The sequence below is a fragment of the Sinohyriopsis cumingii genome, chromosome 8 (genome assembly GCF_028554795.1).
Source record: "Sinohyriopsis cumingii isolate HCF-2022 chromosome 8, ASM2855479v2, whole genome shotgun sequence".
Classification (NCBI taxonomy): Eukaryota; Metazoa; Mollusca; class Bivalvia; order Unionida; family Unionidae; genus Sinohyriopsis; species Sinohyriopsis cumingii.
In genome coordinates, this window is record NC_142968.1 from 100,498,471 (window position 1) to 100,513,273 (window position 14,803).

At 34.5% G+C, this 14,803-nt stretch overlaps 1 protein-coding gene across 1 annotated transcript in view; it reads left to right on the forward strand.

The window, feature by feature from the left end:
- The window catches only part of LOC149794239 (transmembrane protein 192-like), a 32,397-nt gene extending 23,879 nt beyond the window's left edge, over positions 1-8,518 (forward strand). Inside the window, exon 6 of the mRNA XM_089968368.1 lies at positions 16-8,518. Within this exon, the coding sequence (XP_089824494.1) occupies positions 16-151 (136 nt within the window). The 3' untranslated portion in view covers positions 152-8,518. The remainder of the gene's footprint in view (positions 1-15) is intronic.
- The last annotated feature ends 6,285 nt before the right edge of the window (positions 8,519-14,803 follow it).

The window sequence follows — 14,803 nt, forward strand, 5'->3', positions numbered from 1 at the left end:
TAATATTTGTTTCAGAGATGAAAGCTACTTGGATCAGATCTTAGAACGTCAAGCAGATGTGATTCGATACCTAAAGCAACACAATGCACAGTTAGGAAAGAGGATACTGACTCTGACAGCAGAAAACAAAACTCTGAAACCCAAAGGATAAAATCATTCTTATGAATCTTTTCCCAACAAAGCTGTTAGATTCAGGGTGCTACACTTTGAAAAATATGAAGGCTTTATGAAACTTTATTAGTACATTGACCGGTTTGTCTTTTAACTATTATATTTGATTTTAACTACTTTATTTGCTTGTACAGAAGGAACGATGTAGAACTTTATTCTCAAAACTCATGCTTAGGGTCCCAAAGTTTTGACAGACTCTAAATTTAAATAGAATAATGATAGAATCAAAGAATTTTCAGGATTTTCTTAACTTGAATCTCTCTTTCTCTTAGGTAGCTTAATTTGAATAGCTAGCTTAAAACCTAATATTCTTTCTGAAGTTGGGTGTTTGAGCTTGGCCCCACATGGCCAAAACCTTTTAACGAGAAACTTGAGCGGATGCTCAAAACCTCTAACATGGATGTAATGTTGGGGTGTACCTACATCACAGAAATTTTGAAGTCAAGCAAAAGGATTCAAAATAACAATTCGTGCACAGGAAGAAAGGTACTACCTTACGATACAGAATTACGACTTTCAGTTTTAATGAATTTAAAGAAAAGAAGTAAAACAGATCACACTTTACCTGTGACAAAATGATTCAACTTCTGACTCAAAGCTGCATGCACCACCTTGTCTATCTGTTCTTAGCAGTTGTCGACTTTGTTTATATGTAAATCTGATTCACAGTATATAAAAAAATGTAAGCAGATAAAGAGCTTTGAAACTTAGAAGAAAAAATTTCAGCATTTTCCCAAGTAGTACAAAACCACGTGGACTCAGTTAATCATATGGGTAATGTAATCAGATATATACTCATGTCATATTAAAGTTTCCAAACTGGCAGACATTGTGCACATGAAATCTAACATAGAAGTCATCTTGCGAGGCAAAGACATAGCCACTGACTAAAGATTTCTGCATAACTGACATACATATACCATGTCCCTTATCTTAATGGGAACCACTATTACAAAGCATTACAATAATCATGTCTGATTGACATACTTTTATTAAAACTTGTAAATGAATTCACACAAAAACAACTAAAAAGAAAGTGCTCAACCATATACATATAATGTAGTCTGAGACAAAAAGTTGATTGGTGAATGTAATTAATAAATAAAATAAACAATGCAAAATTGATGGCTTTCATGGTCTGTCTTATTATAGCAACTAAATTTTAAATGTTGATTGCTCTTGTTTTCTCATAGTCCTGATCTAATATAGTATTTGTTGTACACTTGCACAAACATTTAACAAAAATTTAATTTGCTTTTTTAACTAAATATAATTTAGACATAATTTTTGGTTTCAAAATTTCTGATTTGTTTGCAAAGTGAAGCACATTTACTTGGTTAAAAAAAAGCCCCGAGTTGCAGATTCAAACTGATTGAAGTGCCACACTAGCTGGCAAAAACCCATGTGGAGAATTTGTGAGCTAACTAGAAATGTAGTTTTCTTCTTAACTAAGTGTAGTTTTTAAATGGGCCATTTGCTTGATCAGGCAGCCATCTTGACAATGGATGTATATACATTCAGAGTTTTGGGACTATGAGCTTGAGGTTGAGTTTTTTGTTCAAAATGTTTTGAGAATCTGTTGACACATCATGCTGATGAGTGAGGATCCAAATTACTGTCACATGCTGATGAGCAAGGATCCAAATGGTTGTCACATCATGCTGACAAGTTAGGATCCAAACTACTGTCACATCATGCTTATGAGTCCGACTATAAGCTACTTTCACATCATGCTGTCGAGTCGGGATCCAAACTGCAGTCACATCATGCTGATGAATCAGAATCCAAACTGCCGTCACATAATGCTGTAGAGTCGGGATCCAAACTGCTGTCACATCATGCTGATAAGTCAGGATCCAAACTGCTGTCACATCATGCTGATGAATCAGAATCCAAACTGCTGAACATATTACTGAAAAACTCTGATCTTCAAAATCAGTATTTGACAGGAAATCCAAATCTACACTTTATGAACTGAGATGCACTTTATGCATGGTCAGGTACATATGGCTTCCTTGTATTCTTCTGTGATGCATGTGAAGTAGATGAAATATAAGGAAAATTTGTTGCATACCATCTGTACTCGCTTATAAGTAGATTCAAACTGCAAATAGCAAAGATCCTGATCTGCCAGAACATAATGCACCTTTAGAGTAAGGTCTATGTTGTTTATTCTTCAGATTTCTCCTTTGAAACTGTACAAACCCAGATCTACTGGTTTATTACATGACAGCTGATCTGGGTCTGTATTTTGTAATTGGACTTGACTTATAAGTGAGTAACAATGGAATCATTTGTCTGCATCAGTACAAACAACATATGTTCTCAAAAATACATTTGTCCAGGTTTGTTTACATGTTTGAATGTGTACGTTTGAGTAAAAACTGCTTCACAATATTACCTGCTGGATATGTTGTCCATTATTGTTGAGTGTTTGGGTTTGTTTTAACAGTTATTTTTTTAAGGCAGAGAATTATAACTGTCACAATGTATTATTTGCTCACAAGTTTATTTCACCTTGTTTGCAAGTGACAGTTTAGCTTTTCTGACATGTTTGTTGAATAATCAATAACTAGTGTATGTATACCACATTTATGCAAGGGCAGAAAAATCAACCTAAGTCTAAATAGGGATGTAAAAATGTCAAGTGTCTTTTTGAAGTCATCACTGAGATTGTGCTTTGTGTGTATATAACAGCACATCAAAATGTGAAAGGCTACATAAGTTTAAAGCAGTTAGATTAAAATGCCTTGCAGAGAGACAAATAGCACAGTGGTAAACCTGGCGTTGTCTAAGCAGGATTCGAATCTGGTAATGAGTCCAGCACGCTAACAACTGAGCCACAATGGTGCCCAACAAAGAATATGCAGAAACTCAGCTTAAAGAATTTTGTTGGTTTGAGCTGATGTTTATATCTAGTGTTTTATGGCACACAATGGTTATTTTGTATCCAGGCAAAAGGTCACAGCATGGTAGCCAACCCAAGTTGATCCAATTCTAGGATTCGAACCTGCACTCTTTCTTTTGCAAGTCCAGCATATTAACCATTGAGCCATTGCAGCTCCTGCCAACATAGGTCACTTTGTAGCATGCAGGAGAACACAGCAGGGTTATTCTACAACTTCCAAGCCTACAGGATGCCTTATACTTCATATAATTATACAGCACTGCCCCACTATCATGCCCACTATAACATGATTGCTTTTAAAAGGCAGATATTGTCATGGATTCCATTTTGTAATGTAATATTGAAGTTTTATGTATAGTGTACTTAATTAGGAGATGGTCACATTATAACTAAACTCAGATTCCTACAAACAACATTATAATTAGCACTGTGTGTATCAAGGATTACTGATTTTCATTCATTTTCTCATGTTCCATTTGTTGCTTTTGCTTCACCTACTTCATTATAACATAATTGAGACATCTATTGTCACTTCTGCAGCAGAATAGATGCTTGATGTGCAATATTTTTGTGTTTAGGACATGTTTAAGTCACCTGGCCATCAGATAAAGAGAGCTTGTGATATGGTCCTTTGTTATTTGTCATGCATTGTCCATTCACATTGTTATTTACCTGTTTTTCTCAAAACCCGACTTGATGGAATATGACTAATGAGCATCTTGGCCTGAAGCTGTTTACAATTTGCTCAAATGATGTTGATCCGTCATTAAATATGGCCGACGTTACTAAAAATATAAATTACTTTAAGCATCTTTTCAAGAACCACTCAACAAAATTTGACATGAAATACCCTAATATGGGTAACTAAAATGATGCAATTTACCATCCGATATGGACATCATCACTGTAAAGGGAGACAGCTTTGAACAACTATTTCTTAAAAAGCACTAAACAGAATTTGATCAGATTTTACAGAAAGCATCCAGACATAAAAGTCTTTTAAAACGTGTTCAGATGATGCCTATGTACTATCACATATGGTTGAAATGAATAAATTAAAGAAGCCTTTGAACAGCATTTCAGAAACACTAAACAGAATTAATCAAATTTGACAGAGATCCTCTGGGCATAGATGACTTTAAAATTTGTAAAAACAATATGCTGATACACAATCAAATATTACTAAAACATTATAAAATTCCAAATAGCTTTTCAAAACCAATCAAAAGATGTGACTGAAAGAATCCTAGTTTGAAGGTCTTTCAGATTTATTTTTAACTGGCACTGATCCACAATATAATATGGCTGCTGTTATCTAAAATAGAAAAACTTGGAGAAACAATTTCTTGGAACTGTCCATCTGAATTTGACCTTATGTAACAGGAAGCATTCTGGTATAAAGGGGTTTTAATTCTTACAGATGATGCCAATATGCCATTAAATATGGCCACCATTACTAAAAATAGTAAAATTTCCTTTAAATTACTTCTCAAAACCACCCAGTATTATTTTAACAAATTTGACAAAATGCATTTTTGCATGATGGGCTTTTACCTCTGTACAGATGATACCAATCTGCCATCAAACATGGATACTGCTACTTAAAAATTGAAACATTTGAATAACTTTATCAAAAAAGCAGCGATACAGAATTTGACCATGGTTGTTGTTACTTAAATTAAAAAACCGTTCATACAACTTCATCTAAAACAATAAAAAGACATGCTTAAAAGAATTTGACTTTGAGAAATATTCATCCTGGATTAAAGGTCATATAATATTTGACAAATGATGTTGATTGGCCATCTATATGGATAAAAGTTTAAAAACACGAGAAACCTTGAAATAGTTGTTTTTGTAACGTATGCAGTTACCAGCATTGGAAGAAATTTCAACAGACAGCATCCTACTTACCAAGGTTTTTTGGCCAATTTTTTTGTATTTGGCACATGTCATCTGGGAGAGTGATCTCAGGTACACTTGAGCCTCATTGTCAGATATTTAATTAATTGACTAATTAACTTGTAGCATCATATATTTTATATATATATATATTATTTCAGCAAATATTTTGTTTGTACATACTGTAGTAGTAATCAAAGATAAAATACTTTAGAGTCAGCCCTCCATCTATACACTTTAGATTCTTTATAATTCATTAAAATTTGGCTAAATTTAACATATTTCCGACATAAAACTTTTGCCGATTATTGTGCTTTGTGACTATTTTAGCAAATTTAGTGCCCTTACAAAAAATATGTTTGCTAAACTTCTGTGATATGCAGTATCATGATAAACAAAACATTTTCTTTTTGCCATACATTTCTTTTGCTCAGTGAACACCTGTGCAGTATTAAATCTGAATGGAGTAAACATGTAAAATATTAAATGATGAGGTAATGGGAAGTTAGTTTGAAGATAAGGAGAATGAATGAGGTGTTGTGTATTGGATGGATTCTTTTGTTAAAATTAGTTGTTTTCATTTTACAGAGGCGAAAAAGGTATCACTTTACCAATGGCATTGTTGCTTTTGGCATGGACATTAATGCAACATTTGTAATTTAACTTTGTTTTTGTCAAGCCATTAGTAGTACGAGTCCTTGCAATCACCTTTCCATTGGTATTGTTGTCAACAGTTTATCAAGATTTAGGTTTGAAAAAATTATTTGCATATATTTCCTAAACCTGTTGATACATTTTCACATACTTGGCATTAATCATTATCAAGCTTTGGAATTCAGTTTATGATATGCTGCCTTGCCCATGTTACGCCTCAATCATGGAAAGTTTGCATTAAGATTTAAGGTTTTCATTTGCTGTTATTTGGGTTAGTCATCGAGAAGTTAAAACAATTCATTTGGTGACATGCATTCTTTTGCCTTTGACTTTGGTGCCAAGATTAATCCCAGAAAATTGTGTTAACGTTTGGTTAATTTTCTTTCATTTACTTACATTTTCCGAACCTCTTGCTTCATTTTGTTCATACTTTGGAATAATTATCATGAAGCTAAGGCTGTTAAGTGGCATGCAATTTCCTTTTTTATCTTGGGGTCAGGACCATTGTTATAAAAAGATTTGCATTAAGTTTTTTAGTTAACTATATATAGTGGTCTACATATATGAGGTCACTTATTAACCAGTCTGGCTGGTCCAGACATTTTAGTCTAGCTTTATGCATGCCTGACTGAGACAGAAGAACCAGGTTTGATTTGTCACAGTGAAGCTTAGAATTTATCTCCCTTCCTGTTAAATTTTTTTAGGTTTGTCAACTCTATTTAGCTGGTGACCAGATTGGGAATGTAGTTGGGCTGCTCCAAGAGTTGAATCTGGGTGACATTGGTGGGTGAATGTCAGAGTAAACGGGAGGAGTATAGCCATCTAGGTATACGAGGCTTGCAAGTTTTGTTTCAGACCATATATGACACATTACAACTACTGCAATTAGTATGTTCTTTTTTTCTTAACAAATCATTTGAAATTACTTTGTTGCTATGATTTTTGTTAGAGTTATTGACCTTTTTTGTCTCGCAGTTAAATGATGTGTACAAATAGAATCTTCTGAATGCTATTAGATTTTTCAATTCTTTATGGATTTGCCTGAAACTTTGTATATAATATGATCAGCTGAAGATGTTTATGTCAGCAAGTCACTATGCTCCTGTGATTGTTCAAGTTGTTGCTCATTTTTGACTTTAAACTTTATGAAGTGTATGACAGAATCTTTTGAATGCAACTAGTCCTGCAGTTTCAATGGATTGTGATGAACCTTTGTACTTTTTATCGGTATCTGGAAATGAGCATTTTAACAAATTATTGTGTTCATGCATTTAATTTTATATTGCATTTTTGTCTGCAGCTGACCACTCCATGTTCTAGTGGTTAGAGCATCCACCTCAGATGCGAGAAGTCGTGGGTTCGATCCCCAGCCGAGTCTTACCAAAGATGTACAAAAATGGTACTGACAGCTGCCTCACTTGGCACTCAGCATTAAGAGGTTAGTGTTAGGACTGGACGGCTTGGTGTCAGGATAATGTGACTGGGTGGGATATCATGTTACATGTCTGCGACATGATGCCCCAATGCTAGGGATCACTATAAACTGCCACCCTGCAGACATCATAGCGATATGACTGAAAAATAGTTAAAGCTACGTTAAAAATCCAAATCACACACATTGTCTGCAGCTGAATGTAAAGTAAGACGGAATCTTGGCAATGCGACTTGTCTTGTGGAGTTTTATGTCTCATTGTCAGACACGGTACAAGTTGTAGTCATCATCTAAAACTGTGCATGTTGAAAAATCTGATTTTTATGCCTTTTGGCTGTAAGGCTAAGTGAACTTATAGCATTACTGTGAAACTTGGAGTGTATTATCATCAGCAGCAGATAAATGCATTGGCCAGTCATTGTACTTGGGACTATTTTCAAATGCATTGGGCTATTGTGACTATTGAGTCATCTCCATCATGTGGATAGGTATATTTACATGAGCAAATTACTCACCATTCCTCATTCTTTTATATGTCTGCCATAAGGCAGTGTATATTATGCTATGCTGTCCATCTTTTATGTTTGGTTTCTGCACAAAATCTTTAGCTGTCTACAATCCAGTTACCAAACTATGTGGATCTTGGGACTTTACTCAGGACAAGGAAAATGGCTGTGGATTTTGAGGCCAAAGGGCCAATGTCAAGAAATGAATTCCAAAAAATAACATTAGTTCGTCATAAGAGACCCGGCCCAACATGGTGGCAGGCTTGCACCTGCGATAAGGAAAAATCCTAATGATTTGGAGGTAAAAATTCATGGTTACTCTGAATGAAGAAAAATGGTTTCTGTATAGATATCTACAAAGAGGATTGTTAAACATGGGGTGAGTGTATGCTGTTCAGTCTTCTTCGTTATGTCTCGTTTAAAATAATCATAGTTTATTCCAAATAAAGAATATGTATATCATATAATGTTGCACCTAAAATGCTTGCTTTTCAGTTGTGCCAAAGATTATAGTTACAATTTGTTCATTAATTTGATATCATTTCTACAAATCCGTGCACTTCTCATAGCCATCTTGCTGATGTAAGGCCACTGAACTATTAAAATAGAATATGATGTTAAATGAATGGAGTTGTTTTGCATGAACACCTGGGTTTATATAGATCTGTGCATGGACTAATTAAGGTGGGATTTTTTTCTTCTAATTTATTATGTTAATTTATATTGTTAATGAAACGTGATGTACATTTTTCTACTTTTCTATGTATCAGAAAGAGTTTTCCCTTTTGCTATTAAACATAACATTATCATGTTCGAAATACTTGACAAGTTATACAAAACATTTTTGCTCTCATGGAGTTTGATGAAATCACAACTTGTTTTAATAAAGCATATTTTGAAATTTAAATTTTCATATCTGATACTTCCCCCCATTAAAGCTGCTGGTTTTTGTCCTTTCTTTATGTCTCTGTCAATCTTGCCATATATCCATCTCCATGATAATCTAACCTGCAGTGGTGTCAAGAATTTTTTTATTTGCTCATACAAGTCAATTATGAAAGTTTGCCATCTTTAGTGGAATTCTTACTGCAAGGAATAGCTTCTTGTGGGTCGGTGGTTTTTCCCTGGGTTTTCCAGGGTTCTTCCTCCACCAGTTATACTGGCCGCCATGTATAGCCCATCTTGTGCTGAAAAATGGCGTTAAACCCTAGAACAACAACAACAAATGCAAGGAATACAAACTTTAAAGATTTGTAATTATAGGTTACTGTATTTCTATGGGAAAATATGAATAGGTACTGCATGACCTGTGCAAGGAAAGTAGCTGACAAAACATGTTCCCAAAGGAGTATATAATAATACAATTTTATTTCCTGAATTTATTGTGCTTGGTACACTCAATTTTCCTGCATGAATTTTGTTCATATTCACCTGATTCTTATTTCTGAGTAATACTAATGGACAATGCAATGAAATGCTGACTGTATTGGAAGCGAAGTTTAAATTATAGTATATGGGTGGTGATCTAGCAGTTACAAGGTAATTACAATAGTATTTGGAAGAGTTTCTTCTCCTAGGTGCTTCAACTGTCAGTGTGATAAACTGATGTGAAAGACATTTGAGAGGTAGTGGAGTTTCTTTTAGATGTGATCAAACTATTGACACAATTTATAATTTCCTTGCTAAGTCTCACCGATGACGTATTAATCATTCATCATTAATACTGTACATTCTCCTCTCTTCTCTAAAATTTTAACATCTTAAATTGCCAACAGCGTGGCTACTGGGGGCAGCAAAAAAGTAAGTAGCCAGTCTGCCTGATCAGTTGGACATTTAGGTTTGTCAACTAAATTGTATTTACAATTTTTATTTAAAATATTACAAGAAATATTAGAAATTAAGTGACAAATAAAAAGATAGTGTTGCTGATGACCACTTGCAAATTGGGGCAACTTGCATTTATTCTACGTTCAATAAATGTTTAACTCCAGTTAAAATCTCTTTGGCATCTATGTGATGTCTTGTGACATGTGCTACTTCCGATTCTTAAACTGAACACATAGATGTGTTTGGACATCTCAAAGTCACCAGAGGCTAAAAACCAAACACAGCCAAAGAAAACAGAACTATTCAAAAGGAATACAACACTATTAAACAAAAGCTATGTTTTAAAGACACCAGAGCTTCATTTTTTGAGGCTGGGTCTAGTTTCAGATACTGTCACTGAAGACAATGCATCGGATTTAGTCATCAAAGCAGCAGCTGATGCTGATGTCCAGCCTCTAAATGAGTTATGTCTGGATGTGGATCAGCATTCACAATACAGATCATTTTCATGATCAGTACATGAGGGCCATGTTAACCAGAATTTAATAAAGTTGATAAATTTAACAATGTACTATATATATATATATATATATATATATATATATATATATATATATATATATATATATATATATATATATATACTGTATTTAATTTTCCATGTTTCATTTCATAAATAACCTTCTTAAAAGCTGATATTTATATCTACCTGCATTTACCATTGAGTAATTAGGCTACATTTTGTCTTATAGGCTGAAATGTAGGGACAACTGGTTGAAGACAGGACTAGTAACATTTCCAGGTTACTGGTCCTATGGGTTTGCATGATTTGTGGGCAAGTTTCACACACTGCTTACTGCTGAGAATAAAAATAACACCAGGACCTGCATATTCAGCCCACAAAAAACTTTAACAAAACATGAGGGAAGCAGTGGTTGCTGCAACTGTTGGAAAATAAGCTGTGTTGCTTTCCACTAACTTAAACATAACATTTCTCCTTACCTATCAGTGTTTATGTTAGGAAAAACTAAATGATAATTTACTAGAGCACGTTTTAATTGAATAATGGACTTTAGTTTTGGTGATCTTTGTCTTTCTTTATCACATACTTAATAAATCTATAGTCTTTCTTTATCACATGCTTGGGGCCCCGAGTGGCCGAGTGGTCTAAAGCGCTCTCCATTACGGATCACTGCCATCTCACCTCTGTCTGCGTGGGTTCGAGTCTCGGATTCAGCCAATGTGGGTATGTGAGAAAGCCTGCCAGTAGCTTCTCGTGGGTTGGTGGTTCTTTCCTGGGTTTTCCCGGGTTCTTCCTCCACCATTAATACTGGCCGCCATGTATAGCCAATTGTGTGCTGAAAAATGGCGTTAAACCCTACAACAAGAACAACAACATTATCACATGCTTAATAAATCTATAGTCTTTCTTTATCACATACTTAATAAATCTAGTCTTTATCACATACTTAATAAATCTATAGCCTTTCTTTATCACGTACTTAATAAATCTGTAGTCTTTCTTTATCACATACTTAATAAATCTGACAAACAATTATTCATGCAGTTTTATCTTTATATGTGAATGATAGTCACACAACTAGTACAAACTTTGTTGAACTTGTGTCTCTTTTTGACATGAATACATATTTTTTTCATGGTCTTATTACACTTATAGTTTACACTGCAAAGGCATAATCAGTATAGTTTCTTAAGTTTTAAATCTACTCTTGGTATGAAACCTGTATGAAAATTGCACTTTTGGGAAAGTTTCCTTTAAAATTAATTGCTAATAACTGTAGACAAAAATGAAACCATTGCCAGAACATTTTGCACTTGGCTGCAAAGTTTACCATAGTGTTCACAGAAACACAAGACACAAGTATGTGCCTTCTGTTTGCTTGTTCATAATAAACTGCTTGAAAATTAAATGTATAGTGTTTTTCTTGTATCTATGATCAGAGTTTGCAGTTGTGTTCATGTGTATATATATATATATATATATATATATATATATATATATATATATATATATATATATATATATATATATATATGGGAGGAATTATCAAATTATTCAATGGCATTACAAAGTGTGCTCATTGACTTTTGGACAAGAACATTACTTTGGGATTACTGAGAACTCAAAAACTCAAAGACATTCTGGATTGTATCACTGGTACAATTCTTTGTGATTTAGTTCACAATACTGTGACTCTAAAATTTCACTTTGTAACTGAGAGAAATAAATTATTTTGCTGATTTTACTAAACTTGTTGGGTTTTCTTTGGTTACATAGTTTAGGACCTTGAGTCGTAACAATTATAAATTGGAACTACAATCATATTACTAGATCAAATACTGTCACTTGGGCTGGTGCCATGACATTTTCTATGCTGATAATCCACAGATTTCTTTAGCTCATCTTACTGTGAAGCCATGTAAGCCTATGGTATGGTCTTGCACCAGTCAGGCATCATGTTTCATCTATCAACAATTAAAATTTTCCACTTCTCAAAAACTGTCACTTACTTTCAACAAACATGGCACAAAGCATTTTGGCATGGTCTTTAAGTTTGTATAAATGATACTAATCTGCAGAATTTGAGAAATGGTGAGTAATTTGCTCACACAAATAAACCACTGCCTTCCATCCCTACTCCTTGATGGAGACAAGTCAAACAAAAAATGTGCACATTTCTTATGCAAATAAGGGGAGTTAAATCATTGGCTGACATGTATATCTTATCATCGCTAGTATAATATGTACTAAGTTTCACATTAATCCATTAAAAACTGCAAGAGTAGCTGCATTCATAAAATTCTGGAATATATAGCACTGAGCTGTAAGCAAGAAAGGGCAATAACTCTATGCATCTTCATCTGATAACCATTATGTACCAATTTTCAGTGATAAAAAAAAATACTGCAAGAAAAGTTGCATTCCAAAGTTTCTGTCTTAAGTATTCAGCTGCAGGATATAAAGGGCAATAACGTGAAAAATTAATGAAAGTCATGGTGGCTATGGTGGCGCTCTACAGTTTCGAATTTTGCACAGGGTTAGAATTTTAAGGAAAAAGAATTTCCCAGGATTTCTTCACTGGCTGTACTGGCTATATAATAAAGACTTTGCATATCTTAGGTGTTGTTAAACAAACTTATAATTCCCTTTATTTTGATATATGATTGATGGGTGTAATTTTGGTTCTAGAGTATACAGCTTGGGCTCACTTAAAATGTGCTCGTATAAATAAAACTGCTAGCTCCGCATAGTCATTTTCACTTCCTGGACTTCAGAGGTAAATTGTACAAAAATGAGCCAAAAACTTTTTTTACTTTTCAGATATTTTGTAACTGGTTCATTGCACTTTCAGTAGCTGCTATTGTCTACTTCAGCAAAATTCATTTTCCCTATTTTGGTGACTGCTAAAGTTAGTGTACTTTTGATTAATTCTGGTTAATTTGTGAAGCACAGGGGAGCATCCACTTTGTTGTACTGTGTGTTTAGATCATGTACAATTTCCACAAGTACAGTATCCAAAGAAATGTCAGCCACATTACATAAAAGTAACATAAAGTATGCCAACATTATCTCTATTGTGCATGTTACAAATGCAAATGCAAACAACTTCACCTTACCTACATCACTCTCTCAAACGTATAAAATAACTGGTGAATGCCCCCTATACTGGTCACACGTTCAACATTTTCATTTAGGACCAAGCACGTCTTAAGAAATCTTTTAGTTAAAACCCCTTGTTGATACAACCATCCATTCAGGAGGAGTAGCAATATTTTCAAGATGGCCATTGTGGCCGCTATACTGGCTGTCCTAACAGCACCATTTTCATTCTGGACCAACCAGCCCTTGGGATGAATGTGTCCATAAAGTTTCATGATAATCAGCCATGTAGCTGAGAAGTAGTGTGCAATTAGACAGATGTCAGATGATGGATAAAAAGCCATCCCATAAGATCTTCTGGTCAAAGAAAAATTTAATTTTCGATTCTTATCATGCTGACATGCAATGGGTTTTAGATAAGACTTTACTACATACTAATTCATTACATTCAATGATCAACTGGATTGAATTCAATGAAATAAACATACATGTAAACATTAACTGAATTCAATCCAATAAACATACATGTACACATGCAAAGTGTCATTTATACTGTACATTTTCTATCCATACCTCTAGAGCAAACTAACAAATAACTGACACTCATAACATAACAAACCTTTTCAGACAAAACATGTAAATGACTACAAGATAGGGAGCATTCTTGCATCAAACATTGACATTTAAGCAATTTTAATCTTGATTTAACTTTTATGTTTATTTTATTGCACCATTGTGCCATGCAAATAATTTTTCAGCTGTGATACTAGTCAAAACTCAACATATGATTGTCAGAATAACAAAATAAGGAAGAGTTTGTGTGTGTGTGTGATTAGGATTTTTAATGTAGCTTAAACAATTTTTCAGTCATATCGATACAATATCAAAAGTGTGGCAGTTTATAGTGATGTCTAGCACTGGGGCATCATGCCGCAGACATGTAGCATGATGTCCCACCCAGACACATTATCCTGACACCAGGCCAATCAGTCTGAACACTAACCTCTTAATGCTGAGACCTAGCGAGGCAGCTGTAAGTACCATTTTTGTAAGTCTTTGGTCTGATTTGGCCAGGGTTTGAACCCACGACCTCCTGCTTCCAAGGCAGACACTCTAACCACTAGGCCACCATATCAGTATTGGTCAGGTCAAGAAAGATGAACTTTCCAGCTGTGATACTAGTCAAAAATCAACCTATGATTGTTAGAATAACAAAATAAGGAAGAAACATATTATGAAAGAACTTGGTATAATATTGCTTGCAAATTAGATCCAATTGCACAGACCCAGATCTGCCCTCACATAACGGGCTGGCAGCTCTGGTCTAGTTTGTAAAGTCAAATCAGTAAAAACAAACAACAAAGACCCAGATATGCCCTCACATAATGAGCTGGCAGCTCTGGGTCTACACTGTAAAGTCAAATCAGTAGAAACAAACAACACAGACACAGATCTGCCCTCACATAATGGGCTGGCAGCTCTGGGTCTAGTTTGTAAAGTTAAATCAGTAGAAACAAACAACAACTACTACTAACAAACTGCAATGATTAATGAACGAGAATGGCCTGCATATTATCCCATGGTATGTCCATGTCTATGTAGTTTAGCAGTTTGATCCAACTTATACACATGTACACCTAGTACTGACATCATCTTTGCTTGACAATGACCCCACCCTCTGATTTTTTAAAAGTTTTATTTGGCTTGCCCCAGGGATTATCCTTGGGGAAATATTAACTTACACAATTGGATCATTTATAAAGAACAGCTGTCTGGTGGCC